The sequence below is a fragment of the Lachnellula hyalina genome (genome assembly GCF_007821495.1).
Source record: "Lachnellula hyalina strain CBS 185.66 chromosome Unknown contig00007, whole genome shotgun sequence".
Taxonomy (NCBI): Eukaryota; Fungi; Ascomycota; class Leotiomycetes; order Helotiales; family Lachnaceae; genus Lachnellula; species Lachnellula hyalina.
Window position 1 is genome coordinate 1 of NW_022157121.1, and position 21,986 is coordinate 21,986.

General features: G+C 47.5%; 8 protein-coding genes across 8 annotated transcripts; 4 read left to right on the top strand and 4 right to left on the bottom strand.

Moving 5' to 3' along the window:
• Positions 1–2: 2 nt before the first annotated feature.
• pex4 (Ubiquitin-conjugating enzyme E2) lies at positions 3–332 on the bottom strand (the record flags this gene model as incomplete). Its single annotated transcript, XM_031145412.1, has 1 exon — positions 3–332. A coding segment is annotated over one exon (330 nt), but the record flags the coding sequence as incomplete, so codon positions are not given.
• A 617-nt stretch (positions 333–949) lies between these two features.
• Positions 950–2,133, bottom strand: mnn9 (Mannan polymerase complex subunit; the record flags this gene model as incomplete). The annotated part of the gene is made up of 2 exons (XM_031145413.1): positions 950–970; positions 1,030–2,133. The coding sequence occupies 2 exons, from the start codon at positions 2,131–2,133 to the stop codon at positions 950–952; spliced, it is 1,125 nt and encodes a 374-aa protein (XP_031009281.1).
• Positions 2,134–4,117: 1,984 nt separating this feature from the next.
• On the top strand, positions 4,118–5,161 carry LHYA1_G000422 (uncharacterized protein; the record flags this gene model as incomplete). The annotated part of the gene is made up of 1 exon (XM_031145414.1): positions 4,118–5,161. The coding sequence occupies one exon, from the start codon at positions 4,118–4,120 to the stop codon at positions 5,159–5,161; it is 1,044 nt and encodes a 347-aa protein (XP_031009278.1).
• A 2,282-nt stretch (positions 5,162–7,443) lies between these two features.
• RRD2 (Serine/threonine-protein phosphatase 2A activator) lies at positions 7,444–8,745 on the bottom strand (the record flags this gene model as incomplete). The annotated part of the gene is made up of 1 exon (XM_031145415.1): positions 7,444–8,745. One exon carries the CDS (start codon positions 8,743–8,745, stop codon positions 7,444–7,446), a length of 1,302 nt encoding a protein of 433 aa, XP_031009279.1.
• A 187-nt stretch (positions 8,746–8,932) lies between these two features.
• On the top strand, positions 8,933–9,799 carry rrp46 (Exosome complex component; the record flags this gene model as incomplete). The annotated part of the gene is made up of 3 exons (XM_031145416.1): positions 8,933–9,122; positions 9,183–9,340; positions 9,395–9,799. The coding sequence occupies 3 exons, from the start codon at positions 8,933–8,935 to the stop codon at positions 9,797–9,799; spliced, it is 753 nt and encodes a 250-aa protein (XP_031009276.1).
• A 1,814-nt stretch (positions 9,800–11,613) lies between these two features.
• Positions 11,614–13,493, top strand: UTR1 (NAD(+) kinase; the record flags this gene model as incomplete). The annotated part of the gene is given in 2 exon segments (XM_031145417.1): positions 11,614–12,964; positions 12,976–13,493. 2 exon segments carry the CDS (start codon positions 11,614–11,616, stop codon positions 13,491–13,493), a joined length of 1,869 nt encoding a protein of 622 aa, XP_031009277.1.
• A 2,683-nt stretch (positions 13,494–16,176) lies between these two features.
• On the bottom strand, positions 16,177–18,202 carry YOX1 (Homeobox protein; the record flags this gene model as incomplete). The annotated part of the gene is made up of 4 exons (XM_031145418.1): positions 16,177–17,149; positions 17,198–17,697; positions 17,775–17,886; positions 18,003–18,202. The coding sequence occupies 4 exons, from the start codon at positions 18,200–18,202 to the stop codon at positions 16,177–16,179; spliced, it is 1,785 nt and encodes a 594-aa protein (XP_031009274.1).
• A 1,016-nt stretch (positions 18,203–19,218) lies between these two features.
• Positions 19,219–20,912, top strand: fmo1_1 (Thiol-specific monooxygenase; the record flags this gene model as incomplete). Its single annotated transcript, XM_031145419.1, has 3 exons — positions 19,219–19,352; positions 19,406–20,128; positions 20,270–20,912. The coding sequence occupies 3 exons, from the start codon at positions 19,219–19,221 to the stop codon at positions 20,910–20,912; spliced, it is 1,500 nt and encodes a 499-aa protein (XP_031009275.1).
• Between the last annotated feature and the right edge of the window lie 1,074 nt (positions 20,913–21,986).

The window sequence follows — 21,986 nt, forward strand, 5'->3', positions numbered from 1 at the left end:
CCCAGCAGGTCGAGACAGATCTCCCCGGTCTCGAACTTGATATTGGGGTGGCAGATGCGTGTTATGAATTTTATGACGGGAGGGGAGAGCGGGTAGTTTGGGGGGAGCGTGATGGAGAGCAGCCAGCGCCCGGTGCTGTAGGCGGGGATGGGGGAGGTGAGGATTGCGTGCAGGTGCAGGAGGGAGGTGGGGGATGGGGCGAGGGAGGTGATTGTTGGGTGTGGGGAGGCGGAGAAGGCGGAGAGCTCGGTGAGGATGCGTTTTGTGGGTGTGCGGGATGAGGAAGAGGAGGAGGAGGAGGTTTTGGATTTCTTGGATAGGCTGGATGACATTTTAGGGTGGCTGTCTGCTTGTTTGTCTGCTTGGTGTAGGGTAGGGTGTGTGGGTGATGTTATATAGTGGGTTTGGCGGAGGGTGAAACGGATTAGAAAAAGAGTGGTGTCGCGTCGCCGAATTGCTCGGAATTCGTGGGTGGGTGTTGTGTAACTTGTGTTGAGTTGGAGGCTTGGGAGCTTGTTGTTGAAGCTCTTCTTCGGACTTCTGCCGAGGCTGGCATGCCGGCTCCGAAACACCGTACGAGTACAGTACAGTACAGTACGCCAAGTAAAAAATACAGGGGGCTTTAGTTATGCTCCAGCAAGAGGTCTAGGTTCATAGGTAGCTACTATTTACTGTAGACTCAGGTACTGAAAATAAAATAGGACTTTAGGACAGTTGCCTCTATGATATACGTTATACACGAGCTCATGAAGCTCAAATTTGTTCTTAGATGCCTATGCCACAAAACGCCCTACGCAAAAACAGAAGAGTTGCTTCTTCGTCCATCCATCCATCCTGCCATCCATCTGTACAACTCCTGCCGCTGTCTTCAGATTTCCCCAAGCCGGAACAAAAACTTGACGTCCTGTCAAGATCGAATTTGAAGGTATGAGTGATTGTGCCCGACACATCACTCGTTGTAATGATACACCTAGAAGAGAAAGGTTAGTCGAGATATTCTGCTGGAAATGGTATTTTAGAAGAGCATACCTTATAATTTGGTAATCCAGTTGCACTCCATCCCAGTCTCTTGGCCATCTTTGCAAAGCCCTCCGTCTCAATTAGGTGGTAGAAAGGAAATGGAGGGAACATAGCACCATCCCGATGAACCTCTGCCTTTACCAATAGCGCCGTCCCTCCAACACCATCAAGCGGGATTTCCTGTGTCGTATCTCCATTGTCTTCGACCAAATATGCCATCAATGTCCTGTATGTAGCCATGTCTGCATATCCTTCAAGCAGAATATCATCATTGCCCATGCCTTCCCCAAGCTTACGAGCGGTTTCGCTATCTTGCCAACTGTTGAAATCGTACGGCCTTTCCTTATCTTGCTTTGTTTTCGGGTCTTGGTATCTCTGGAAGCAATTGGGGACAATGATCGGTTTGTCGTGTGAAGCCAAGTCTTGAATTAGCGAATGTGGTGTTTCAATGATGTCAGAATCTAGCCAAAGAACCCACGATGTAGAAGGCCCGAGAGTTGTGAAGAGAAGAGAGTTCCTGGCTTTCGACATAGCAGCCCTTCGTGCTTTTTGGTTCTCCATCTTGTGCCTTTCTGCTTCGCTCTGAGAAGCCAACGGGGGCTCAAAGTCCTGTCTCTCGATGATGATGCTTGCGAATCGCTTCTTCTCTGGTCCCGTCTTCTGCGTCTTGGAGATTTGCTCCTGAAGCGCTGCTGTCGCAGCATTTCCATCTCGATTCTTGGGTATTATGAATGCAAGTGTGATCAATTCGTGAGGATATGTCAGCGAAAGTAAATTGTCCCAGTATTCTTGGTAGAATCGTGCGAGGGGCGTCAAGATTAGGACGGTCTCTCGATTTGCCTCTGGACTGTTCGTGGTAGTGACATTGTTCATGTAGTAGTGTACCACTGGAGGAGGTATCCGTTTGCCATTACTGGACTTCTCGTTCTCCTTTCGGAATGGCGAAGTAGGGGGGGATAAAGGATTCGATGCCGCGTTGGCTTTCCGTAACTCTGAAGCTGCTGCATCCGCACCCGAAGGGGATAGCAGGAATACAAGTATGACTATACATAACGCTATTCCCACGATAATTGTGATCGGATTCGTGCGCCGTAATGATCGAGCTGGCCCCATGGCGCCGGTATTCAGTTGGCGTCCTCAATCGATGAAGTTTCGCAACTTTAGGGCTGCATTCGCATTCGATTGTCGCGCAGGGATGCTTTTTCGTGGGGGAGCAGAGAATCGTAGTCGTCCACAGAAAAATGCGAATTCTGCGACGTGGATAGCAGAGGTCAGTCCAGTGGTGAACAATAATTTGTTGGAGCGGGTTGAATTAATCGCGTGGAAGTTGTCAAATGGCTTTCTGAGATAGGTCTAGCGGATTTGAAAGGGGGTCGAGTCGGGTCGGGTCCACTGTCGACGCCAAATTTAACGAACGAGTTGACACATGCATGCTGACTCCTTTCTCACCATGAATACGAATCCCATTTTCATCATGAGTTTGTTAAATTGTGAGATAGATCTAAGAGCAAGATGTCCACAAATCAAATGCAACACTCTTTGATAATATTCCTGTATTTTTGAGATTTTCTGCCATTAAAATGAGGTTAGATGACGGATTAGCACTTCCAGGGTTACAGCTATTGAACTCTGATATCCATTAAACGTCCAAAGCAGAGTCGTGACTTTATATGATGCATCTTCAGCTAGGAATAGCTCTCCGCTGGTCCTATTTCACGGTCGGTATTTAAGAGCTAGAGCAAGGAAGTTTGTTACAGTATGTCTTGAGCTAGCTCAGTTCATCTCAGGTCTCAATGCAGATCAGATCCATCACAATCCCATTTTTGTAAAACTATATGAGTGATGGGCTACAGGTTTTGTTCAGTCCTTACCCAGGTAGGTAGGTAGTGTATGCTATCAATCTGCAACTTGTCAGGGCATGACACAATATTTGGTACAGTGTAGATAAGTAGATAATCGTTCCGTATATGCGGGACGTCCAACAAGTGAGTGGTTCTCCTTGAATCCTTGATATTCATATGCATCTATCTACACAAAATCCGCTGCATTGACATGGCTTATGTATTACACTTGAGAAGCCGTTGTCAAACGGAGTGTCCGAGGAATAAGCAAGACGCCACTCACATAGTATCATCGTTGAAACATTGGTCTGATGAGATGAGATTGGCGCATTAGATTTTTCGACTGACACCTGACCTGTACAGTACAAACGCTTGAACGTGCATGAAACGGAGAAGTGACACCCCTTCGTAGGTAGATGGTCACAAACTTAGCCAGTGGGCTGAAGCCAAGCAATAGTTCTTGCTGTAATGTAATGTAATCTTCAACACTTATTGTGGTACAATAGTAAGGTGGGATACAAGATCTTGATGTGAGGGTGCACGAGCTGTTGGTTCCCCATTCCCAAGCAAACACCGAAACAAAGGATCACTGGACGGACGACCGCCGTAAATTGCGGAGGATCCCTGAACAAACGCTGTATTGCGGTGACTCTTTACCCAAAGCGCCCAAGTCAATGCCTTTAGAACGCTGTCATTGGCGGGGCTTCTAGATCACACTGACCCCCCAAGCCAGCCTTAAAGCCCCGAACCTATCAGGCTGAGATGTGCCGTAGCGTACCGTACGTTAACAACAAGCGGGCGAACCTCCGTACCTATAGAACTCTACTTTATCTACCCAGGTACCTACCAAGGCAAGGTCCTTACTCACAACTCTTTTGTGCTGTGTTGCCATCTGGTCTGGTATTCATCACAAATACCTAGCTCCTTTCTGCCCTCGCCCTCTCCAGCCAGCAGAAGGCGTCCGCTCCAGCAGATGGCTTCTTGCATTGCAGCAAGCTCCCGGTGCTGCTACTCATAACATTCAGCATTCCCCCCCTTCCTGCATTCGCGCTGGCCTCGCTGAATGCCGAGTCTACGCGTTAACGGCTTTCATAATATTCTACTCCAGCAGAGGTGATTAACGCAGCTTGCTCTGATCACCTGTTGATCTGGCGGCATATTCAAAGATTCACTTCGCCTCATATTCTCATTGTTCCAGGGAGAACCTCGATGATTGCAGTCTTTCCATATCCTCAACCAGTTGTCCAGTCGCCACCATGGAACCTGTCCCAGAAACCGAGAGGATGGAGGCATTCAGAGCCTCTCCCGTTCCTTCTCTAAGATTACAAGAATCTTCTATCTACGAAAATGGAATCAGCGACCGAGAGCCCCCCTTCAAACCACCTATCATTCGCAGAACTACGGATCCGACACCTCCTTCCCCCGGATCTCCAGTATTTTCATCCCCATTGATCCCATACCGACCTCGAAATACGTCTCCATATTCTCGAGGGCATTTCAGGTCAAAGTCTACGACGAGTGCTCTTGCTCCGCCAATGTCTCGAGCTCAGTCTATGCCGGCGTTTAATGGAGCAGGCCATTTACTCATTTCGCCACAGCGTCCTTCGAGCCCTCTCGGATCTCCAAGCCGTGTGCGTACACCGAGAAAACCAGTCGAGGATGTATTTCCAGGTTTACCAAACCGTAGTCTAAGGGACATCAGCGAGATGGGAGGGGACTCATCAGCAGAAAACACCCCAAGAGCCACAGATCGAAGCAGTTCCCCGATTCTAGGGTTACCACCGGCAGCCAGCTTCCCCAGAACTCGTCGCCCTTCGTCTCCCCTTCGATACCTTACTCAGCAGAATACTACAACGAATGTTACGACTCCCACAACCCCTTTATCCATTACCTCCTCTCCTTCATACCCGTCCTCGAGATCCAATGATAATTTCCTTGGCACAAGCACCTATTCTGGATCTTTCAGCTACCCTGCTTCCTTTTCCTCGTCCTCTGTACCCTCTACGCCAACATCTCTTAGATCTCGAAGCCCCAGCATATCCAGTCTGGAGACCATACCAGATTCCCCTGATGCAGAAGAGGCAGCTTTGGAAGCAGAGCGGATTGCACAGCTTAAAGCCGCGGCTGATGCAGCAGACGCTAGTGAAGCAGGAAAGACGGATGGGCAACTCGAGAGCGTAGGTGGGCGAGGAAGGACATTAGGAGTAGGATTTGGTGCACGAGATAAGCGTAAACGATGGAGTGTATGTGGAGCAGAGAGACGCGGAGATTTGAATTTGGACACCATCTGGGAGGACTAATCGCTAGTCTGGCTCATAGGAGAGTCTTATGGAAGATGAATGACTTGAAGAGAGTGGTCTTCCGAGAAGGATTATTCGAGAAGTTTACCGACAATACTGTGGTAGAGTTCTGAGGCTTCAGTACCTACCTAGGCAGTCAGGTTCCAGCCAAGTAAATGAGTCGGAAGGGACTGCGGAACTTTTCAATACCTTGCAGTCAAGTGTAAGATACCCACCAGCGTTTTCGGTTTTCAGTTGGCATTTGTTACAGGACAGGAGTAAATGGAGGCGGATTGTGTTGCATTGCGATGGGGGTCTCTGATTTTCACACTGTACATGATAAGGGGGCAAGTAGTCCTCCACATAGATTGATTACAATCCAAGTAAAGGTTGACAGACAATTTTTAATGTTGTGTGGTGTGACTTGCCTTGCTTCGGCTCTTGGTGTTTGTCAATCCTTTGCAAGTCACCCTTTCCAGCAATATCTTCTCATCTATGAATTAGATCCACAAGATCGAAAACTCCTGAGACCGTCTCTTCATAATCGCGATGTTCATTATAAAATAGGCCAAGCACCTCTTAATGATAGTCCTAGTAGCAACTGCATCTTCATACTCTCCACACTCATATTAGTTTCATTGCCCAGGTGTCTAAGCCCCTTTCAGTTTTGTTCGGTCGATTATCCTTCAAGATATATATTGTAACAGTCATTGGCGCTCCTGCGCTTCTTTCCAGTAATGGTGTTGTAATGCCAACCGATTTAGAGAAGAAAGAGCTATACGTACATATATGTCTACAACTATACCAGTGTCCTGCTAATTATCATGAAAGGATCCTATTTGGTGGAATTGGAATCATCGTCCGCATAAGCGCTGCTTCAGGTGGCTCTTCTCCCTCTACAACTCTACAACTGTAGAGGTTAATTCATTACGACCAATTAGTACAAACGTCGATGAAGGCTGCCCAACCAACATTGTTACCAGCACCGTCACCTAGACTACATGCCTCACCAGCATCACCTACATTCCAACTCGCTCATCAAGATTAGTAAGGTGGTAAAATTCATCAAGTTCGATGGTATTTAGTACCTCAGCTTCCAGTATAACCTCTTCGAGTACTAGTGCGTTGTCCAGCACATTTTCCACTATCTCAGGTGGAACTTCTAGTGTCTTCTCAACCAACGAAATGAGTCCCATACATTCTTCCTTCGCTACATCATCCTCGTCTATTGAGACCGGCAGCAACTGCTCATCAAATGTACTGGCTTCCACTCCCTCCCACACTCGATCCCAGCATCATCACCACTCAAAACCTCCCGTCATTAAATCTTCAACTTTCTCAGCAATCACCTCCACAGAGTTCACCAGCAAGCATGCATGGTCCTTGATAAATAGACTACCTCCCGCACTCATAACCACGATTACCCCACAGACCCTCTTAAGCCTACAGCATCATCTATATCCTTGTTCTCACACGGTTCCTCAAACTGGGAAGACGATTCTACCTCGCTCCCCTCACTGACTTCTACATCCTCCCAAAAAGTCTCTCCAACGTCCTCCCCTACATGGATACCTTCATTCTCTAATATCCTCACCGTAACGCCCATCTCTGTCGCTAGCGGCACAGACCTGCACCCCAGCATGTCTTGAAGCCCAGTTCGTGTAAGCATCAGAGCAGATCAGCTCAGTAAAGCAATAACAGCGAAAGTATGATCACTTGACGCTAGCGGAAGGGGGTAAGGAGGGAAATCTCGCTTAAATATGCCCCTTTTCCAAGGTCCTCGTCTCTCTCGTCCTCATACTTGCGAATTAGTATTATGAGGCAATATTCTATGTAATTGGCATGAAAACAACAAAACCGACTTTCAGTATGTTTAAAAAAATCCTGAGTGATGTTGCAGAAAGTCTTGAAAGCTGCGAGGTCTTTGAAACTACAGATACGAGGGGGCGATCACGTTTCGAAACATGCAATGCGCATTTCAAGTTGAAGGATTGTCCGAGGCAATACGACATTTTCCTGACGACATCAGTTTTGTATCAGACCGGTGACACCTTGTTATATCGGTCGAAGTTTTCCTGCGCCTAGTTGGGATGGAAACTGCGAGCAGGAAATAATTGCTCGGGGTACGGATAACTTGCAGAAGATTATATACATGAAGTTGACGAACGTGATATGAGAATAGCGAGATCAAATTCCTCTACATATGTTCGACTTAAACATATTGCACGCATTATCTTCAATTAAGAAGGAATTGGTAAAACATAACTTCATGATTATTTGATCGCGCCTAGGTTTTTTTCAAGCTAATCGAATGGTATTCTCCTCAAACCATTACCTCCACCACCCATCCTCTTTTTCATCTCCTGCGCAGCAGCAACGCTGCTCGGTACTTTGATACCACAGCAGTCACCCCAGCTATTCATCTGGTGAACGTGCCTCATCCCATCCTGCATAATAACCACCTCGCCTCCCTCAGGATCCAGATCTTCACTTGGGACGCCAAGCTCCTCTTCCTTATTCATGCTATCTACAGCAGGAACAAGGGAGCCAAATAAGAAATGCTGCATAACTGGCAACTTCTTGAGCACTTCAGCAACGAACATCCGTCTCATTCCTGCCTCGACTTTCTCCCAGGACTTCGCGGATGATATGTCGTCTAGCATCGGGCTGTGCCATCGCAGACCCTCGACATTCTTGACGCTGTTCACAAAATTGACCTGTCCTAGGTACAGGTAGTCCTTTCCATATTGTTCGAGTATGAGATTTTGGTGGATTGAGAGAGGGCGAATGTAAGGGTGGTGCAATAGTTGCGATGCGCCGAACAAGAAGGGGAGGAACTGGTAGTCATCTAGCCCCCAAACACCATGCGAGCCAGCTGGCTCCAAGTAATATGTTGACTGTATGACTCTCATAAGCGTAAGGTATCGAGTAAAGACTTTGAGGACGAGGGGTCGAAAATCGGCGGGTGTGATTATGCCAAGTTGGTATAGGCATAGCAGCCAGAGTATGAAATTTAATTCATGGCCAGAACCATAGTCTATTCTGGTGCGGTTTCCAAATGCTTGCAAAAAGTATGTTGAAACCTCCGATATTGCCTCCTCCGACTCGATACCAAGTTCTTTGTGCCATCCGAAGTGCTCTTCGGCCGCCAGGTCAACAAAGTCCCGGAAACCTTTATTGCCAAAGCGGGAGTCTCCCTGTTCTTCTGGTGGACTTCTGTTGATTACATCTTGGACGTTGTCAAGGATTTTGAGGATTGTTTTAACTGCCGGGCTTAGGTCATTATCTTTGAGGGCGGAAACAGGTGTGTCAACGACGGAGTCTGCGAGGCCGAAGACAAATGCCAAGAGTAGCTTGTATGTTGGAGATGCAAGGAAGAGATCATGATCGGCCCGCGATAAAATGCGTCTCGTGGGCTTCTGGAAGCTCAATGACGAGAGTTGTGGGGGGGAAGGTAGATTTGGAGTCTCGGGCACTGGGAGCGGGTTTGAAGGAGGAGCTTGTCGGCGACGAGGCTGGAGTTTTGGCAGACGATTCCGTAGGTCTGGAATACCTGCAGAGTTGTTTTCCTTCGGTATTTCAGGGGTTTCTATGGTGGAAGGCATATCGGAGTTTTATGTAGAGTTGTTGTTAAAGAAGGTGGAATCATGCGGGGCCTAGAGCTGTAATAGAGGGGCGCCTTAGCGGTGTCATACGGCAGTATCTGAAAAAGTCCCCAGTCCTCAAGAAAGCGTGAAAGTTTATTTACATTCAGCACACAAGTACAATAGCACTTCATTTTCAACAAGCAGAATGGCGAACTCGGCAGAGCCTACAGCTCTTCTATCACACCTGCACCGTACAGATGGCTCTGCGACTTTCTCGCAAAACGGGTACACGGTAATCGGCGCAGTCAATGGCCCTATTGAGGTTCAGCGACGCGACGAGCTCCCAGAAGAAGCAGCAATCGATGTCAATATACGGCCAGCAGCTGGAGTTGGAGGTCAGTATCTCGAAGTCTTGATCTGAATGCTTGTGCTTGATCTGATCCTCTCTGTTTTAGGTACACGGGAGCGCCATCTTGAATCCATCCTCCAATCGACTCTCCGCCAAATAATTCTCATCACCAATTTCCCTCGAACCTTGATCCAAGTTACACTCCAGATCACAAGCACACCGGAGAATGATACTGCGGGGTCAAAACTTGTGCAGGCTAGCTCGGTATGGCCTATGTAGCCAGGTATAATGAAACATAGACTGATTGTTGAACTCTAGAATCTCGCTATACTCCCCGCACTTCTTCAAACTGCAATCCTTACACTACTGTCCGCCTCGATACCGCTTGCCGTGACGATGACCTCGGTTCTGCTGGCTCTCAACTCCAATGGAAAATCTCGAACTACTTTGAAAGCCCCAACTATCGTTCAGTTTCAAGCCGCCGATTCGGTCCACGTACTGGCTTTTACTTCCCAAGGAGAGCTGTTAGTCGCCGAGAGCGAAGGGATTTTCACACTGGAGGACTGGGATGAAGTCTATGAGACCGCAAAAGCGCTCTGCTGTGACGAATCTGCTGGAGAGGCTATTATGCAAGATGAGGAAGAGAACAAAGGGAGTCTAATGGGCTTTGTCAAATCAACACTGGAAGAAAAGGTGGCGAAAGATCTTCATTGGAAGGATTGACCGGCGAATAAGTGTTCAGAGTACAATCTCCATATCGATCAGACGTTTCACGACGACCTCCTGCGCCTATTACGAGAGCTTACGCTTTCAAGGTAGAAGGATTGAGGGCAAAATTGAAAGGCATTGATGCCAAGAGCTAGGGAGAATATCAACAGCCGCTGCAGAAGAGCGGAGTGACTGATTGGGAGCTAGGGTCGGACCGTGATCTAGTACTTCGTACAGTAAAGTACTGAGCAGTATCCAAGGATTGGCATACGAATAGAAACTGGGGAGAATCCGCGTATACCAGGTAGCGATTGATATGCATGTTACAAGTCACTTCGTACTGTACCGTACCGATACCTCCGTAGACGGTTTTGAGTTGCAGAACCCCTTACAGAAGCGAAGTTTCATAAGCTCTCGGTCCCCAATGAACACTCAGGATTAGCCTCAACCTCCTTGTTTATCGATACTTTGACACAGGTTGAGACGATTCGGGAAGTGAGGTCCGCTATCTTTGGCACGTGGAGGACCTGGTAGAAGTTGCTGAAGCTTTCCCAGCCGCATCTTGATCAGATGGAAAAGGGCTTGGCTTCCCTACCTAGTGTGTGAGCCACCGGGCATGATACCGCCCGCATCAGGGCCATATCTTTTCTTTCCACTCGTTGGCCATGTTGACTCCAAACATTATGCCCCCGTAGGCCTGTCAATATACGCACTGAAAACGCTAGCTTGCCGGGCCCGTGACTTTGAGACTTGACACCGCACCTCGAAACCATCACTCGCCTGCGGATTTGATGATTCAAGAACATCGATACAGCCGAGACTACTCCTGTCTCTCCTACCAAGCTACTCTCGGTATAAGACAAGACTAGTCCTCGACATTTTGTAGATTTTCCTTTTCCTCCAGTCTTTCTTCCCAGGCCCAAAGCACCCGCCTTCAAGTTCCGACACAGAGCTCTGGAAGCTTGTGCAATTTTCTACATTTTCGTCGTATCTTTTGTTTCCCCCCACTTTCACTGAGATATGCTCTTCGGCATCTAGACATTTTCATTACAAGGCGTCGTTTCCTTTTCATAGACTTAGACCGGGCGTCTCTCTTTCCACCATATACAGCATCTCAAGATACCCCATTCGCGGACCGCTTCATCACCGTCACATATAATAGCCTCCTTGTCGACTTTACTGCACAACGCATCACTCCCACGAACATTAATACCAATTATACGCGCCGATTCATCCCCCCAATTCACGCTCCCGTCGACAAGTAAAGTAAAGGATTACCTGCATCACACTGCAGCCTCATTCGCTTACCGGGGATCATTCTACCTATCAAGTAAGTTGTCTGTCTTCTTTTATGGCTTCGGTGCATCTTGTGCTCTCTTGACATCACGGCTCACGAGGTATGGGCGTACCCAATTTCGGGCAAGAGTATGTAATATATAAACGAGAACTCTACTTTAAATTAAGGAAATCAATAGTTTAAAGCTGACATTTTTCTGGCTGTTAGATTTTAGCTGTTCCTTACCTACCTATTTCCACGGTTGATCAAATCCGGATTCCTTCCCCCCCTCCCCAAAAGTAGGTTCCATCCTACGGCAACAAGTACAAGAGGAACTCCGAACGACTAGCCTACTCACGGAAACTACAACCCATCATCATAAATCACGCATCCAGCTTCAATCATTCACCTCAGTTTTCCGGGTTCCAACTTCAATTCCATTTCCAGCAGTCAGTTCTTGAATAACTGCCTCGGCCTGATCACCTGATCAAACTGGTTCCTCTGGACGGACAACTCTTATCACCGTCCCCGCGCCCTAAACTCCACCGCCGAAATGTCAGACTTACAAATTCCGACTGCAACTTCAATCCACCCTGCCCTGTCTATTAATAAGTCGCCGCCCTCTGCCTTGACCAAGATCGACGAGTCTTTCCCCTGTCAAGATTCTGGCTTCAAGCCTCAATCTTCAGCTAAACAAGAACATGGCCTGAATCGCTCCCCGAACATTGGAGATGCCCTTCTCCGCGAATACGCCCAGCAACTTGGTCCCTTAAACACAGATACCTACAGCGAAATCGACAATGGTCCTGCCGAGTCTTGCTTCTCTGCTGCTACAACAGTAGGCCAGAACTCTCCCAACGATTCCGCTTCCTTACCTTCATCTCCGGCGTTCGCAACTCGGGCGGCACAAAAGTTCCACAGCCACCGCAAAAACGCATTATCTGTCGAATCGATTCCACGGCAGACTATTATGAAAGCGTTGGCTTCGGCAGGCAGAAACCACAATCAAAACAACCTGTCCTTAGCTTCTTCCTTGTCCGGCATGGTTTCTTCACAGGGCCAGGACAACCGTCCTGGAACAGCGACATCCCAAAAGCTCTCAGCAGCATTGTCGGATCTCGCGGGAAGGAACGGGACCCCTTCAACCCCTCGCTTCACTGCGTTACAATCACCTTGTTTCTACCATCAACGATTCGACGATGCTGTCAACATCGATAAAGTACTGGAGGAAATAAAAGAAGATGAATGGATGTCCCATTCGCGTCTCATGCAGACGGCAACTGGTGTTCGGGAAGTCTCCAAGCAGCTCCAACGCCGTCCAATCAAACGAGCTGTTCGCAATGTCATGATTGTCACAAAAGCTAGAGACAATCAACTGGTCAACCTCACCAGAGATCTTGCTACTTGGCTGATGAGTACCCCGAGATATGGTTCTGATCTTGGTGTAAATGTTTATGTTGATGCCAAACTTCGCAACTCGAAACGCTTTGGTGCTTCCAAATTACTAGAGAAACAACCACGTTTCCAACACCTTTTAAAATATTGGTCTCCAGATCTTTGCTGGAGTCAGCCGGAAAAGTTTGATTTGGTTCTGACACTTGGCGGGGATGGAACCGTACTCTTTACATCATGGCTGTTCCAACGTATTGTTCCCCCGATTTTATCATTCAGCCTAGGCAGTTTGGGGTTCTTGACCAATTTTGAATATGACCGATTCAAAGAGCACCTGAACAAGATCATGGGAGAGGAAGGTATGCGTGTTAACTTGCGCATGCGTTTCACGTGCACCGTCTATAGAGACGGAGCAGGACAAGACATGGAAGAAGGCGAACAATTCGAGGTTCTCAACGAACTCGTCATCGACCGCGGACCATCTCCCTACGTCTCAAACCTGGAGCTATATGGTGACAACGAGCTCCTCACCATCGTTCAAGCAGACGGATGCATATTCTCCACTCCTACCGGCTCAACAGCATATTCCCTCTCGGCAGGGGCTCACTCGTCCACCCCGACATCCCCGCCATTCTGCTCACCCCCATCTGCCCACACACGCTCTCCTTCCGCCCCATGGTCCTCTCTGACACCATGCTGCTGCGCGTCTCCATCCCGCGCAACTCCCGCGCGACGGCCTACTGCTCCTTTGACGGCAAAGGCCGCGTCGAGCTCAAGCAAGGCGACCACGTCACCATCGCAGCATCCCAGTATCCGTTCCCGACCGTCGTGCGCTCCGGCACCGAGTGGTTCGACAGCGTGTCCCGGCAGCTGCGATGGAATACTCGGGGCGCGATGCAGAAGGGCTGGGATGGAGCGGAGGAGAATAAGGAAGAAGAGGTTGAGTGGGATATCGACACTGATTCTGCTTGCTATGGGAGTGAGGAGAGTAGTAGTAGTGCGTCTCCTTTGCGGAGGCAGATGAGCATGCTCGGGATGTAGGGAGCAGTTTTCTTATCTTCTAATGCTGGTCATATACACACTTTTGATTTCCGGGTTCGGCGTATGTGAAGAGATGGAATATTTTCTAGACTATAGCGTAAGACTGGTTTAGAAGATGATGATTATGAATGTAGATATAATTTCCTGGCATCTTTGCTGGCTCAAGTTTACTTTCATTCATCTACATGTTAACTTGCGTGTTTTATTTTCTTGACGTCGTTTCCTGTACTCATACTTCGCGCCCACACGATATAACCTCGTGCCTCAAGCTGGGGCCTTTACCTTCCTTGCTTGACGACTGTGTATGTCAATGCTTTGCTGCGAACTGCCTGCGCGTAGCCCTTCTCCCTATGATCAAGGAGAAGGGGCATTGTTGCTTGCTATTTGCGTTGTGTGTAGTGTTACATCCGGAGGTAGAGAGATATCGGAGTTTCGCGAAGGATGGGTCATGCGCCCGCCGTACGTTTATGTGTATCGTTTTGGAACTTTTCGAGACTATAAGGGCTTTCAGATTCCCAGGCTTGTGGCTGATATCTTGTAGTGTCAAATAAATATGCTTCTGGACCTTGGAGGCCTGGGTGCGTGGGGTTTGGTTATGTATAGGCGAGTTTTGAGGGGTAGGAAAGCTTCCACTCCTCACTCCTCGTCGGCAGTCTTCACAAATTAAGAAGAGATCGGGGAGTCTTTTCATATGGTATGCTATTCGCTGATTCTATTCATCTGCAACTAGGTGTTGCGTGTATGGGTGCGTGGTTTTCTCGACCGAAAGATGTCCAGCCCCCCCACCCCCCCCTTTTTACATGCTTTTACTTGTAATGGATTTCGATTTGTTTCTCAACACAGCATCTCGAATTTCCTTCTCAAGAGCATCGCACCTAGCAGCATCAGGGTGCCCTCTTGTTTTAATAAATTCGTCCATGGTTAAGGTAAACTCCTGTAGGTCCTTAATCATAGCCCATCCTTGGTCCTTCCTGATATAGTCAAAGGTACGCTGTGTGGATCGCCCAAAGTCTCTTCTGTACTGATCCTGATCCGGACCGAGTAATGACCCGGCTATTTGGATCTTTATGGCGAGACTTCTAAGGCCCTTCATTGAGGATAGGGTTTCGAAGGCAATCATGGGCGCAAGCCTGGTCCGGTGGTGGTTCAATTCGAACTCCAAGCTGATAGTATGGATGGCGTCTTTGTGAATCGGATTAATAACTGAGACATACTGCTTCGAGTTAGACCTATGCATGGTGTTTTTAAAAACTAACGAGGTCAAACAATCATGTCAAGATTCTCTTAATATTGGGTCCAAGGACGATAAAATGAATATGAGTATGAGATAGGTTTGACTCACGTTCATCATGGCACTTGGGCTTGGGAAATGAAACAACGCCAACTTGTACAATAGCCCAGATCCACAAGTATCTATATATGCCTGTCGGCAAATGCGATACAGGCTTCCCGTGTCTATGGCAGAATCAGTTCCACGATAGCTGGAAATCAAACATTAAACGCAATACGCACCTCGAGCAAGGAATCCCTTGAATTTATTTTCAGACTTTTGGGGCCGAATGTTCAAGGAAGGAAGGATCGTTGAAGTCTTTGATTACAACCTCCCATATTTTAACTCGAATCTCGTATGGCAGTCTGTTGAAGAGGCTGCTGGTTTGAGGGGCGATTGCTTGAGCCCATTCCAAAGACTATCCAGAGTAGTTAGCACAATGAAAGCGAAGTTATGTGGCTTCCCACAGAATCCAAATAGTAAGCACAAAGAGAAGGCGACGCTTACGTGAATACCTGTCTCTGGGGCAATCGCATTGCAAATGACAGATATGTAATTGCCATTCTTCTCCGGGTCATTCCGACGGATCGGCTTGTCCTATTCACAAGAATCAGATTTGTAACCTTCGAAAGCGAGATACATTTAAAGTCACGCATTTGACCTGGCACCCTGAAGTGTTCATCGCCAGTCTACGGTGTAGAGAACTTACATTGAAGGCATCAAAGCCATTCATCTTCCTCCAGTAAAGCTTCTTAGGTGTGTCCTTCTGCTTCTCTCTACGAGTTGGCGGCATTTTAAGGATGCGATAGATAGTTGGAGAAATATATAAGTTTGGTTTCAAAACTTACAATTGATTTTTCTACCTCGAGGTCACTAGGTTGGGGCGAGTCTCTAGCGCTGGTCTGTTTTGTTGACTCACGAGGGGGGGCAGGAGCGATGCAAACACTTTCAGCATCCGACCCAAGTTGAAGTCAGAATGTTCATTCTAAGTCAATTATAATACGGAATTCTATTACCCTCACCAAGCCTTCTACGGCAAGATGCTGCACTTCAGCACAGTAATCTAGAGAACTGACAATACCAAGAGTCTGATTGCTAGGCTCCTGTTCAAGTCAACAATTGCATATACTCAAAGAATGCTGGTGCCCCTGAGCCCTCTCTGCTTTGGCCTCACTCCTTCCCCACTTAGGGAGCATTACTTTTACAGTCCCAGGTAATCGGTCCTGTAGACAAGGCACAACCATTCAGGTTTTTGATTCATACATCGTATTCATCATACTGGTGCTATCCTAGCTACCTAAGTATGCAAAATATCGACAGGGAAGTGCGCCAGTAAACAACCCCAGAAAGTGAACCAAACACCAAACACCATGCCCATGCCGCTTCAATTCGTATACCAACTTAATCAATCAATCATCGCCAATTGCCCTGACTCAATGACAGCAGTCCCTGAACACAATCCAGATCACCCTTTTTGCTCGGACTAATATCACCCCGCATGAACTTCTCAACAGCCTCATCGCCCTTGCCACCATTCTCCTTATCTTCGAAGATGCTGGATCCAACATCTTTAGCCTTTCGCCTGCGGTTGCGACCGCCGAAGTCCACGGCATGACTGACAACATTATGATTATCTCCAAGAATCGCTCTTGAGCCAAGCTGCTTGTCTGTGCGAGGAGCGGAGGGCAGTGGTCGACGACGAGGATTTCCGTGGGCGTCATTGGGCATCCAGTTCTCCTTATCCGAGTCTCCAGATGGTGAAAGCGTCAAACCATCTTTGCCAGTACTGCCATGATCCTTCTCGACGTCTTTCGAAGACGGCAGAGGATTCTGCAGCCTTGCCAAGCTTGACTGTGCTCTTCCTAATCCTAATTTTGGCTTCTTGCCATGCTGATAGTTAGACTCAAGCTTCGTAGTAGGTGCGTTGCGCTTGTTATTATTCGGCTTGAGTGCTGCATTGCTGGTGGAGCGCAGAAGACTGATCGCGGCCACGGCTGATCCATTGGACTCGTTCTCAGCGAAAGTCGTCAATTCGTCACGACTTTCAGTATCGCAGCAGAATTCCCAGGACCGTGCATCTCGTGAGCGGCCAGTAGGTAGACGAGGGAAAGGAGCACCCGGGATAGATTGCCTAGGTAGGGGACCAAATGGAAGAGCACTTTGGCTTCGTTGGAGAGTTCTCATTCGCTTCTGTGGTAAATAGGCGCCTGCGGAAGAAGTTGGTCGTGGCGGGATTGCCCGAGGTGGTGATAGATCATCTGAGATTAATTCTGCCTTGCCGTCAAGTGACATTGAAATCCTCATCTGAGGGGATCGTGCTGAACTCCGAGAAGCACAAATTCGTTCAGGACATGATGCTGGCTGCATTGTATCAACACTGCCGGCACTCGTTAGTCATTGGAATATACCAATTACCGATTATAGATTTGCTTACATCGGAGGAGTTAGAAATATGGGGGTTTGTGACGAGGTAGGGGTTGAAAAAGAGCTGTTCATGTTATTCCAACGATTGGCCAAGTATCCAGGAGTTGAAGAGAATGACTTGGTGACACTCTCCGAGGCCGAGCACGAGCTGAATTCTGGACTGGGATCGACTATTGTGGCATTGACCTCTGATGCCGTGTCCAAGGTGGGTAATAATTGCGCCTCCACGACTTCTTCCAAAACATTCACTAGATCGTCGCGTTTCTCCTTGTGCGTCTCCTTCGCTTCGACCTCCTGGGAACTCCCAATATCTTCTTGGCTGCTGAATACAGCTTCTTGCTGCGAGCTTGTTCCTGCCCCAACCATCGTCTGGCTACTGGGGAATTCCTCAATTGGCGCAGGATCAGACGACAGTGCAGCCATACCTCTGAGTCCAAAGGCTGCGATCTCGTGTGGCAGAAGTGGGCGTGATTTCCGTCTGTTTATTTGCCGCCTATTCTGGAACCATATCTGTACAAGAAATCAGTCGCGGTACCGATGGCAGAGACGCGTCGCAACCGAGACCGCCCCAATAATGAATATCTCACCTGAACTTCTTTCTCATTTAAAGTAACCTTCTCCACGATTTCCGCGCGCGCTGCCTTGCTGGGTTTCGGGTTTAACTTGTACTCCGCTTCGAGGATTGCTTGATCTGAGGGGCTATGATAGAGCGTTAGCCATCTCTAGTTTATATAATTATCCAGCTTAGACGGAAATAATCTGGCGATATATGGCAGCACAAGACCTGCACCGAAGAAGCAATATGTAAAACATACCTCGTCCTCTTCCGCCTCTGTTTGTTCTCTGCCCTACTCTCTGACTCGCCCGATGTTCCTTCTCCACTTGCAGGATCGGAACTCTGTTCCATAGACATGTCGAACTCCTCGCGGCTTTGACTGGAATCCGAACGTTCTCTTCCTTCAGAAGTAGAGCGCACAGAGGAAGAGCGGGGTGGGGGTAAAGTCGCGTCAGTCATAGTGGCGGATATTCATAATATACCAATACGTTTAATGGTGTAGTTCTGTACAGAAGAATAGCTTGGAATATCCTACGCAAATAACAACTATTGTAGGTGAAACTTGAGTGGTGATGTAAAGAATTGGAATTCTGCGAGATGTGCTGTAAGTCGCGTCTGCATGAGGAGACGTGATTCCGAGTTGCAGCACAAGCGAGGCGAACCATGCCGGAAGTGGATAAACATCAACACGTACAGAACGCGTAAATCAAAGCAGCAACGCAATGTTTGAGACGGGAACTTTTGCAATTTAAATAACATTTCTTTGAATGCTTGAATTTTCATATTTTAGAAGATATATCGAGTTGTGATTACCCAACAAAGCTTAGAAAGTAAGAGCTTGCAACGCTAGGGACTCCTTGGACCCCTTGGTGACTACAATTAACTGCTATAGTAGGTACACAAGACTGGACAAGCTTTGACAGATTTGATGTCTTAGACTAGGTAGGTAGGAAGGATAAGGATACTATTTCCACATCTAGAAAAGATTCTAGGCATTCGTATGTAATGTAGTCAAGTCTTATATGACATCCGGATTTTGTTTACTCGTACCATTCAGATCTTGATCTTAATTGTGTCTCTTAGCTGCCTAAATGGGATATGTATCTTCAGAATCTTCATTTCAATAGCAAAGTGAGACTTAAGTTATTCTGAATATTTGAGATTCCCTCATATCGGCTTCTATTCTACAATGAAGTAGGAGTGGATCTTATACATCCACTCCTCGAAAATGATAGCCCACTACCCCCACCCGCTCTGCCGAATCTAGCGACTAGGCTTGGTTCACATAGATGCAGATGAGCACCGATGGCGCCATATCATCTAGAGTACCTAAGTAGGTAGTCTATTGTGCAAATGGAATGATTACTACCCCGAGTAGCAGAGGACTTCAAAACCCGGCAGGATATAAATAAAATGACTCCCCCACAAGACAAGTGCTCCTCCCTGATTTAATAATCTTATCAATTGTCGCAACAATGGCCCCCATCAAGTCGGTCGCCATCATTGGAGCCGGTCCCGCAGGCATAATCTCAATTGATGCATTGGCTCAAGAACAGGCATTCGATCACATTCGTGTTTTCGAGAGGAGAGAAGCGGCTGGAGGCTGTTGGTTAGTATCATGTGCGAGAAAATCCTCTTTAAACAACCTCTAATATATACTAGGATCGAAGACCCCGAGGATCATGTTCAACAGCTACCAGATCTGAAGAAAATTGCCGAGAGGCGGCCGGATGATGCCTTGCCCATCCCGCAAGAGGTTCTTAACGGGAAGGCTGTAACGACTCCCAAGAATACTCAGGTTCGCTTCTCCGAGACATCAATATATCCTACTCTAGAAACGAATATCGAGGCCCATGCAATGTCATTTTCTCAAGAGCCTTTTCCAGAAGAACGAAGTGCTCTCAATATAAAAAGACACGGGCCAGATTCGCCTTTTCGACACTGGAAAGCTGTGGAAGGTTACCTCCAAAGTCTAGTAAATCGCCGTGGATACCAAGACCTAGTGACCTATAACACTACGGTGGAACTTGTTTCCAAGAATTCTGAAACTGGCCAATGGACCCTTACTCTCAGACAGCCACTTGAAAATAGGAAAGAAGATAGATGGTGGCAGGAATCTTTCGATGCTGTACTCGTTGCAAATGGACATTATCACGTCCCGATGATACCCCACACTCCAGGGCTAGCCAAATTTGCTACGGATTTTCCGGGCAGTGTACTGCATACCAAAGCATGGCGAAACCCCGAAACATACCGTGGGAAAAGAGTAGTTGTGGTCGGCGCAAGCATTAGTGGAGCTGATATCTCCTGGACCCTCGCTGACTATACGGAGTCGCCTCTGTATTCAGTAGTTCGAGGCAGATATCATCCTTACTTCTTTGATTTGTGGGTCACTTCTTATTTTCCAATGTTTCGGGAACATGCTACTTGCCTCCACTCTTACGACATGCTTTGTAGTTCCTAATTCGTTACCCATCATTCCTCAAAAGACCTCCAAAGTAAAGCTAACTCACAGTTCTTCGACAGCGCTTTTCAACACCCAGATATAGTGCGTCGGCCATCAATATCCCGCGTTGAATCCAACCCCGGGACGAATGAAAGGACCATCTTTTTTGAAGACGGCACCAAGCTTGAAGATGTTGATTATATAATATTTGGAACTGGCTATACATGGACGCTCCCATTCCTACCCAAACTTGATGCCACCATCCGGAATAACCGTCTTCCAAACCTCTACCAGCATGTCTTCTGGCGAGAAGATCCAAGCATCGTGTTCGTTGGAGCTGTAGCTGCCGGTTTCACTTTCAAGGTCTTTGAATGGCAAGCTGTCCTAGCAGCAAGGTTTCTGGCAGGTCGAATTACTCTCCCTCCTGTGAGTGAGCAGATTAAGTGGGAAGAGGATAGAATTGCATACAAGGGCGACGGCGTGCCGTTTACTGCATTATACCCTGATTTCGAGGAGTATTTCGAGGTAGTTAGGAAAATGGCTGGGGAACCACGCGATGGTAAGGGGCGGCCTTTACCAAAGTTTGAGAAATGGTGGAGAGACAATTTTGACAACGCTCACTTGAAGAGAATCGCCATGTGGAAGAGAGGCAATGAGGAGGCGAGGGAGAAGAAAAGAAGAGAAAGTGGAAACGCTGATGGGGTGCCACAATCAAGCCTTTGATAAACATCAGTAACAGTTTTTGGGGAAAAAACTAGTCATCGAATACAACAGCCTGTTGGTCACTAGCAAACAACCGTAAGCCTCTCTGCTTACATTATCGAATCCTTTCTTGGACTCGCAAGAAATCTTTGCCCCCTGACCCCACCTTCTAGCTCCCATCCACAGTCCAATATGGAGAACGAGTAAGCACTTCTAATGTTTGAATCTGTTTTTCCTGCATCAGCTAAGCATGACGTGATCCTATGTCTGATATCTTTTCAGGGGCTGAAGATAAGCCTTGCGAAGTTGCGCATGTTTCGTTGGTTGTGCTCGGATCGTTTATTCGGTTTACCCAACTAAGTTAAGTCATTCTCCTCCAATACTCAATTCAACCACGGAACACGGAGTAGAAATTGTAAAACCAATTACAGTAGTAACCCCATACGTAGTCCACACAATGATAGTCTACTATATGAACCTATAATTCAAACCACTTTATGATATCACGCACCGCCACCTCTACCTCGAGAATATATAGTAAAAAGGTGCGTATGAACAAGCCACAACTTCCTTAACTTATACTGTAAAACGTATAGTATAGTACAAGGTCCCTATCATGAAACATAACCTCCAGTACAGTGAATGCATAAAGCCAGACCCCATGTCTATAACTCGGCCTCTCCCCTTGCGGAGCCATGACCCGGGCCTATCACCTGTGCGACCCTACTCCGGATGAATGCTGAATCGCATGGCCATCGCAAATCACAAATCACAACTTTCCCAGGAGATCTACCCGCTGTCAAACACACAGTAGTCCACCGATTGCCGAATGCTACTCCACTTCCACTTCCACTTCTTGTTCCACTCTTTCTGCCTTTCTTTCTTCACCTACAGTGATACATAGGCTAGAGCTAGTAATATACACTGATCCATTAATTAGTTGAAGAGGCCGAGGTTCATGCGAGCGGAGGGGGGATGGAGGATATGGATTAAGTTCAGCCATTTATTTGTTAGGACTTTGAACGCGAGCCCGAGCGACGAGATATATGCATCGGCACCTACGCAGTTGGGGTTGCAGTACCGGTGATGTGATCT